Source organism: Gadus chalcogrammus, chromosome 2, assembly GCF_026213295.1.
Source record: "Gadus chalcogrammus isolate NIFS_2021 chromosome 2, NIFS_Gcha_1.0, whole genome shotgun sequence".
Lineage (NCBI taxonomy): Eukaryota > Metazoa > Chordata > Actinopteri > Gadiformes > Gadidae > Gadus > Gadus chalcogrammus.
This window is the reverse complement of record NC_079413.1, coordinates 2,850,137-2,859,461: the sequence shown is the minus strand read 5'-3', so window position 1 is coordinate 2,859,461 and position 9,325 is coordinate 2,850,137. Positions and strand designations below refer to the sequence as shown.

The 9,325-nt window shown below is 46.2% G+C and overlaps 1 protein-coding gene across 2 annotated transcripts in view; it reads left to right on the top strand.

Moving 5' to 3' along the window:
• Positions 1-1,811: 1,811 nt before the first annotated feature.
• The window catches only part of iqck (IQ motif containing K), a 14,160-nt gene continuing 6,646 nt past the window's right edge, over positions 1,812-9,325 (top strand). For both annotated transcript variants that reach the window (XM_056612447.1, XM_056612446.1), the window contains exons 1-7: positions 1,812-2,085; positions 2,172-2,299; positions 2,403-2,559; positions 2,721-2,818; positions 3,001-3,053; positions 3,424-3,501; positions 3,685-3,769. In XM_056612447.1, coding sequence (XP_056468422.1) covers positions 2,034-2,085; positions 2,172-2,299; positions 2,403-2,559; positions 2,721-2,818; positions 3,001-3,053; positions 3,424-3,501; positions 3,685-3,769 — 651 coding nt within the window. In that variant the 5' untranslated portion in view covers positions 1,812-2,033. The remainder of the gene's footprint in view (positions 2,086-2,171; positions 2,300-2,402; positions 2,560-2,720; positions 2,819-3,000; positions 3,054-3,423; positions 3,502-3,684; positions 3,770-9,325) is intronic.

The following is a 9,325-nucleotide window of genomic DNA, read 5'->3' as shown; positions in this document are numbered from 1 at the left end:
TAAAAAAGAAAAATGTTTATATCAAATACTTTTTTTGCAGAACACTTTTAACAAACTAAGAAGGGGTGATCGAGTGGTGGGTTTAAAACGTGGAACGGAATCGTGGAGCGCCATGCCTCGGTGCGTGAGTAGGACAGAGAAGAATCAAAGATGGAAATGAGAAAGCAAAGATTGAACGTCTGGGATCATGGAACAGGATGTTGACTCTGAAGGAAGAAGAAGCAAAGATGTCCCTCTCCCCTTTTAAAGCCTCCTGCACTCAGCCAGCCCCCAACCAGTGCAGCTAACAACGACCCCTCCCTCACCCGTATTATTATGCATCTTTATTGTCGTCACCTCCTCCGCTATACAGACATTCAGCCGGAGAACTGCAAATCCCTCTCAACCCCCTTCTCCGGCTCTGCGCTCCACTTCATGTTTTCTTCTACTTTGGGTTTGTGTTTGTTTGACGTTTAACCGTGTTAATTTATCCGGCCCTCCATTAGAGAGTCTGATGTTTAGTTGTCGGGATCAAAGCCACAGCACTCCTAGCCTGTGACACAATAGTCCGGGCACGCCCCCCTCCCCCTTCTCATCGTTTTATTTTTGTGTCAAATCTTCAAAATAATCGTGTCAACTTTAGAGACTGCTTATGTTGGAGTACATCCAAACATCCTTTATCTCTTAGGCCGACGCCCTTCCGTCTGGATCACAATACCCGACTTACGGACAAGCTTTGAATGTGTTGCATTTTTTATTATTATGGGATGGAGAGAAGTCCTCTGTACTCGCCCACACTTCAACCTTTGGAGATGAACTAAGTATGGACACAAGTGTTGGAAAGTTTCGCTATGAACATGAACTCAAACCTGCGTTCATTGTTGCAGTGTCGGATTACACAAGGCTTGCATGAGGATACGGATGGAATGAACATTTTCGAATGAAGTGAAACGACGAGTCATGGCCTGCTGCAAATGTAATTCGGAGTCGATACAAATGGGATGGAAAATGGGGGGCGTTTGGCGCCCTCTAGCGGTGGGAAGGTGTGCTGCGTTCGCGTCACTAGGGCTCTCTTAACTCGTGTACCCTGAAGGAATGTATTCTGTATATTGTGAATAGATGGTCTTTTATAACCGCTATCCTGCTTGTTGCTTTAGAAAAGAGGTGCGCCATGACATTATATTAATTATCACATGTTATAAGCTCTACTATATTGTTTAATACGTCTTGTAAAAAAAAAAAGAATGAGATTTTCTTGTTTTTGGCTGGGTAGGGCTGAAAGTGTGCTAGAGGAGGCCCTGTTAACATTTTGATAGAAGTAACAATTCATCACATTCATGAACCAATTCATCATGATTTGAAATGGCGGGAAAGGAGTGTAATTATTGTTTTGGCGGCATAGCAGGTCTAAAATATTTTGTAAAAAAATATTTTGTCAATGGATCCTATTTATTATGTAAATTTGTCACGACAGATAGGACTTAGTACAATTTATATTTTGTCAAAGGCTCATCGGTGCATATTTGAAACATAAATTGACGCGTTTTTTGGTTTATTCTGGATAAATTGCTTTTATTTTTGTCCCTTTTTATCTATGATTTCGTTACGACTGCTTTGGATTCCTTGATTCCAATAAAGGGTTACATTTTAAGAGCTTCAAGTGATTCGTTACCCCTACTCGTACCCTTTTCACATGGACGATAATCCAGTCAAAGGCCTAGAAATAAATTACAAGAAATGTGTATATTATTACCAGCGGTACCAGACGTCATCGACTATCTGCTGCCCTCTAATGGATCATTCGAGAATCGTCGGTTGAAATAAAATAATACCCTAACCACGGAAATGTACCATCTAATTTCCAGGGTTTTGGACAAAATTGGTTGATTGGCCGAGTTAGGAGAGCTACTTCGAGAGACTAAAGTAAATACATTTATCTAAATAGCTCTCGTAATTAATATTTTGCAAGCACACGTCATATCCCGACTGCACAACCGGAAATTAATCCCGAGCATTTCCTTGACGACGTCCCTAGCAACCAACCACAGTGAGAAATGGCAAAGATTATTGGTAAAAAGAAAACTCTGTGGCAACAAGTTTGCGAAGGTAATGTATTACAAAAACAAAACGATGAATAACCAGTGGTGAAGGAGTTAAAAAAAACGTAATATTACTTGGTTGTATTTATTAAGAATATGAAGATGAGCTTCCCAGTCCTCCCAGCGACGGATGGACGGACACTGCGTCCATCAGCACGCACGTCTCTCAGTTCAGCGCCAGCAAACACTCCCCGGTCTACTACGGGCTCACGACAGCCAAGGTCAGATAATAACAAAATTAATATTGCTAATATTGTTAAAAATAATAAAAGAATGGCCTCACTTGTCATGAGATAATTGTGATTAACCAATTGTTTGCTATAGGTTTCTGTTGACGATGACCCTCTGAGGAACTTTGACCCTCTTCTTGGCCACCCTGCCCTTGCTGGCTACTCCATATTGAGCAAAGCTCCAAAGCCAAGAGTATCAAGTCAGAAGTGCATTGCGACCCCTCTTATGAGTCCCCCAAATCTCCAAGACCGTAGGTTTGCTCTTCCTGAGTCCTATCAATCTGCAATTCCTTCTTAGCAAATGGCTTATCTGTCTTTGTGTGTGTGTGTGTGTGTGTGTGTGTGTGTGTGTGTGTGTGTGTGTGTGTGTGTGTGTGTGTGTGTGTGTGTGTGTGTGTGTGTGTGTGTTCAGGTCCCATCACTCAGTACTTGGAAGAGATTGTGTTTCCTATCTTGCTGCCTGGATTAGAAGCCATGCTCCGAGAGGCCCAGAAACAGAATTGTTTCAATGTAGGAAAATGCCTCTCTAAACCGAAAAGATACCAGCCGACCAATTATCCTGCTGCAATAAATCAATCTTAATCATTGAAGAAAATATGCATTCATTACAAATGATCCCATTTATAAATGTGTCCTCAATTGGAATCAACCGATAGTACTGTCATTGTTTGTTTATTTTGTTTGTGTTTCAGAGGAAGGTAACGGCTTTTAACCCATGTGACTTCCTGACAGAGTGGCTTTACAAGTGGGTTCTCTCGGTTATACTTTTCCATCGACTTTCCATTTAAACAAAATGTGTTCTTTGTCCTACTTTTTGCAGCCCAATAATGTTAATCGACAGCTAATGTAAATTGCAATCAATCGTCTGAATTCCATATTCTGTGTTACTGTGATTCATAAACTTAAAATAGATACATATTGATGTAAATATTGATGGAAGCCTCACAAATAAGATTGCTGTAACATTTTAACTATTTAGTAACATTTGCTAACAATCTGGGTTTACCAATTGCGTATGGTTTTTCACCTAACTGTTACTTGATTGCATTGTATACAATTGTATGTGCTCACCGCACTGCAACCAGGCTAGAGAATCATAGGCTTCCTCTCCACAGCCATAACCCACGCAGACAAGAACAGCCGCCTGTTGGCTTCCAGGATATCCCCTTTGTGAAGGACGGGATCCTCAAACAGTGAGTGAAATCACTCACTCCCTCATTCAGGCACACACTCGGGACAAACAGGATATAATATTTTGTTAATCTGACATTTTGTTCTTCAGATTTGCTGCTCAGCAGTAAAACACTGCTGCTCTCTCTCCCTCCCCGTTATAGTCACTCACTCACTCACTCTGACTTTGTTTTTCTCTATTTTAGTCCAAGGCCTCCCATCCCTCTTTCCCTCCTCCTGAGTGAGCACGAGGCAGCTATTCTGATCCAGTCTTTCTGGAGGGGATACAAGGTAGGTCAGGCCAGGACACGGATAGAGACAATGACCCACGCACACGTAGGCACGCACGCACACACACACAGAGAAAGGTCAACGATCCTCATGAACTGTAGGTCTCTCAAACTAGCGGTGTATTTAAGTCCATGTAAAATCGACTCCTCCGAGCTTGCTCTGCTACTGAAGCCCTGCAGCTCTCAGAATTCATTGGGCATGCCCCCTCCGATCAGCCCTAGCCTGAAGCCAGAGTATGAAACGATGGGTTCACGACTAAGCCCACATCGTGCCCTGCTGGAGCGCCCCTTGACATGGAGAACAAATGCACAGGGGAACAGAAATGCATTACATAACATTTCCACCATGTATGAGGTAGTACTACCGTGGTTGGATTCAGCCTGGATGATGCTATACCGAACTGCGGTAGATACAGACTCGGTACCAGCAGTCCTACTCGGTTATAGAAGAACTTTTGGGGGGAGGGGGCACAGAGACTGGGCCAGAAAACCAGAGACTGAATGTGGGGGGTGAGGCTTTCAGAAGAGGGATTTGAATATGCGTAATTCTACAGTAGCCAGACTACACGCAATTGATTTCAAACCTTTACACACTTTAAAAAAAAATAATCAGTGCTACTGCCGGCCGACTTTGTGTTGACCAATCACGCGCTCTCACATATCCCCGCCTCCTGCAGCTTAATTAGTTCCATCAAATATGGCGCAAAAGATAGTGACCCATCCCGTATCCGTCCGTTTATCACTTATGCACGCGTGTTCAGAGCGCTGGGTGCTGCTGCTGTCTCTTCATGCACAGCGATGAGCAGAGCTGTTGTGTAATCCCACCGGTTCCCTTCCAAATCCCTGCATCCTTGCAGCCTGTGTTCATTCAGCGGCTGTTATGTCATCACAAAGGCTGGGGGCTTATAACGCTGCCAGTATGTGTGGGTGGTCTGTACCAGAGTGTTTCGCACCGGGTTATAAATAGAGAGACACACACACACACACACGCACAGAACCTTCTGTTCACGAATGCTTTCCCCAGACGGGAACATCAATTTAATTTGATTAATTTGACTGTTTTATATGTATTCTTTTTTTTTTTTTGGACACCATAACTGATTTCGTTGATCAATATGTGTCAAACTAAAAGTTATCCAGGGAAGGTGCTTCCTTTTGTTTGTTTATTCGTTTGTTTGTGTTCCCTTGCAATGCGTCTTACCTTTGTGTCACTTGCAGCCTATCTGACTGCATGTATTTCACGTGGCTATGTCACCAACAGGGGGCAGCACTATCCCTCAAAATCTCCGCTACTTCATTTCACCTCTGCATCGGTAGATGGCGGTAACGCGTCATTACACCGCCGTTGTGTTTTCCCTGCACTCAAGAGATTGAGGAGGGCCACTAATAGCACTGCAGCCCAAGACCGACCGGGATGTGTCAAGACAAAACAGTAGAGTGGGGAGATGGGGATAACTTGGCTGAGAAAGTGCAAGCTTAGTTTAAAAATGTTATTTTGGACGGATGGAGGGAGGGAGAGGGTGGACGGACGGAATAAAGAATGAATGATGGGATGATGAATGATTGATGCGGGGAAAAAAGTGAGGAGAAGGAATGCGACCATGATGATGATGGCGATAATGAGGATCGACAATAATACCGAAGTATCATCATTATTGAATGAGCCTTCAATTATTCAACCTTTCAGACTCGCTTCTCAGACGTTCACTCATTGAAGGATTTAATGAGGTATAATGAGAATGACTAGTGATGGTTTGTGTGTGTTTGTGTGTGTGTTGTAGTAGGATATTGTGGGAAGGGACAGATGCAGAGCTCAGTGAAGCCTGGTACTAGGACTCTGTGGTGGTGGTGGTGGTGGTGGTGGTGACTGCTGCATAACTACCTTGGCCCCAGAAATGAACAACAGTCTAATAAATGGTGGGGCCAGCCGAGAGGACACAAGGACTTCAGGAGCCCGGGCATTGTTCAGCGTCAGGACTCCTGACGCTGAACAGAGCGCCATGGCTCACTGAAGGCTGTGTGTGTGTGTGTGTGTGTGTGTATGCGTGTGTGTGTGTGTCGCTCCGGCTCTCATTCGTCCTCTTGTCTCCAACTGAAGCATCCTTCCTCTGTCTCCGTGACCAAGTGTTGTCTTCAAGACCCAAGCCTTCCCCCTGCCCCCTTTCCCTCCCGTTCTCTCTCTCTTTCCCACCTCTGTCTCTCTCTTTCCCTCCCTCTTTACTCTCACTGTATCTCTATCTCTCTTTCCCTCCCGTTCTCTCTATCTCTCTACCTCTGACTGTCTCTCTCTTTCTCTCTGTTGCTCTCTGTACATCTTTCTTTTTCTCTCACTTTATCTCTCTTCCTCTGTCTCTCTCTTTCCCTCCCTTTCTGTCTCTCTCTTCCTCAGTCTTTCTTTTTCGTTCCCTTTCTCTCTCTCTACTCTCTCTGTCTGTCTCTCTTTCCCTCCCTTTCTCTCTCTACTCTCTCAGTTTGTCTCTCTTTCCCTCCCTTTCTCTCTCTCTCTCTCTCCCTGTGTCTGTTTCTGTGTCTGTGTGTGTGTGTGTGTGTACATCTCTCTCTGTGTGTGTACATCTCTCTCTCTCTTTTTCTTACTTTCTCTGGTTACGCAACGCAGCTTGACGCAGCACCCACTGCAGTGTGTGTGTGCGTTTGCGCGTGCGAGCAGTCAGGAGAAAACTATTTTGGGGTATTTTTGTGTATTTACTCGTATGACTGCTTTTCCTCTGTGGCGCTGAACCGAAAACACACACACACACACACACACACACACACACACACACACACACACACACACACACACACACACACACACACACACACACACACACACACACACACACACACACACACACACACTCTCTAATCCAACGCCCTCCCCCCAAAACAAATGTTCACCCTGAGACTCTGCCAATGCGGACCCTGACGATCTCAGCACTAATTCTAATCCATTTATCTGTCGCTCGGACTGTAAAACGAAAAAAATACTCTCTCACACTCGCTCCACCACTGACCCGCTAAGATCTGGAAGGTTCACTCCTGGAGCAGATCTGTGGCAGCTGAGGGATGAAAAGGAGTTTCAATTAGACACAGCCCCATGGCCATAGCCCATCACAGTTCAGGGTCAGGGCACCCATATAAACCGCTGCTGTTGTGTGTGTGATTGTTTGTATTTATATTCATGGCAAGCGTATCCCAGTTTCCCATTCCCAGACTAACAATAGCCCGGTATTGGAACTCTGTTGTCAAGGCAAAGCGGTCGTTTTCTTTTGCCGTTGCTTTTCCCTAGTTTGTTTTTCAAACTGCAATGTAAAAAAATGTGGTCGTGTTATTACAATAAATCCCAAGAATGCCACTTCCATCTTGGAGATCTCTATAAAACCCCCCGTAGTGAGTGGTGCGTACGTGGGTACAGCCTGGTCCCTACCAGGATGAGGAGGCTGCCGTTGCGGGCGGACACACTGACGCCTCCTGAAACTAGGCCAATTCACCCTGTCTGTTTGTGTCGTCCTCCACGAAGAATCACTCTCACACTCACTCTCTGCCCCGCACGCGTCCTCCTCATGCCACTGCGCCTATGATTCCTCTCATGTGCGCTCGCTCGCTCGCTCACTCACTCACTCACTCACTCACTCACTCACTCACTCACTCACTCACTCACTCACTCACTCACTCACTCACTCACTCACTCGCTCGCTCGCTCGCTCGCTCACTCACTCACTGGCTCGCTCGCTCACTCACTCGCTCACTGGCTCACTTACTCGCTCGCTCAGTCACTCACTGGCTCACTGGCTCACTCACTCACTCACTCACTCACTGGCTCACTGGCTCACTGGCTCGCTCGCTCACTCACTCGCTCACTGGCTCACTTACTCGCTCGCTCAGTCACTCACTGGCTCACTGGCTCACTGGGTCACTCACTCACTCACTCACTCACTCACTCACTCACTCACTCAGCGCCTCACTCACTCACACGGCATTCACCTCCGTTAAAGTGGGTCCTTGATACCAACTGAATCCACCCCGGGGGGGGGGGGGGGGGGTCAGGGGGTTGTGTGTGAAGAGTCAGGTCAGTCAGGTCAGTGAGCGGTAACCACGGCGATGGAGGAACACATTATGCGGGCCGGCGTGGTCGTCATCAGAGCCGCGCTTGACGCACAGCAGAGCCTGCGTGAACGTCTGTCGCCCTGGGGCCCCTCGCCCAGACACCTCCCCCTCCTCCCCCCTCCTGCCTCCCTGCCTCCCTCCCTCCCTTAACCACTGCCACAGATACAGAGATACAGGGGCTTACTGGTCTCCGGGTTGAGAGGGGTGATTTCATTACGGTATGTTGATTTAAGTGGAGGAGACGGAGAGACTCACCCACTCACCGGTGTGAAGATGTTCCATCTCTTTCCCCCCATTGTATTGATTATAGGTGAACAACACTGGGCCGAGCCATTTAATATAGCCTCGCTGATGGAGCGCTAATAGCCGTGAGTGCTAACCCTCTGTGGCAGTGTGTGTGTGTGTGTGTCCGTGTATAGCCAGATAAATGGGGGAGTTTAGACGAGAGGGACAGTATAAGGGACATGGTGGGGTTGCAGCCAGCCCTCCTCCACACACACGCACACACACACAGACACACGCACACACACACGCACACACACACACACACAAGCTGTGAATGTAGGGAATCTAGACACACACGCAGGGTGTGCATGTAGAGAATCTGGACGAAGTGGTCTTTTGGGTCAGTTCAGGTGTGTGTGTTTGCTTTTGGCAGTCTCCTGAATGCGTCGCGTGTGATGCGTGTCCCAGGTCTCGTTTAATGAAAGACACCAGGAAGGATATAGCAATATGGTCCCTCTCCTTCAGTGGCTTATGCCGTTATTGTCTGTCCGTCTGCGTGTGTGTGTGTGTGTGTGTGTGTGTGTGTGTGTGTGTGTGTGTGTGTGTGTGTGTGTGTGTGTGTGTGTGTGTGTGTGTGTGTGTGTGTGTGTGTGTGTGTGTGTGTGTGTGTGTGTGTGTGTGTGCAATGCGCATGCATCTGTTTGCCAGATTCAATATGTGATGTTTGTGTGCGTGTCTGGCATGCATGTGCCTCTTCAATTGTTCCGCTGCCATTCTCATCTCTCCATTTCCCATTTTGAATAGGACAGCATATACATGATGGCACTGAGAAAGAGACGCGCATGGACTGTTAAATAGCGCTTATACACCCGCATCGACATACCTGAGAAGACACTGCTATGACACACAATCAATTTGGATCAAACACTTTAATTACGCCAACTACGCTGGTCTGCCTGGTGCATACACACTCACACATTGTCGTGGAAATATCAATCATAACTATAAATATACAATCACATACAAATTATATTAACCTTGTTTATATAATTATTACATTAGGAGGAACTGTATTCATTCTCCCTGTCTCTTAAAACACACCCCTTCCTCTCTTTTAACTGAGAGAGGTTAATGTAATTCGTATTTGAGTTCCCACTGGAGCCAGCCAGTCTGGTATTGAGATCAGGCCAATCGACTTCTTTGTTGTGTAAACTGTTTACAGCCA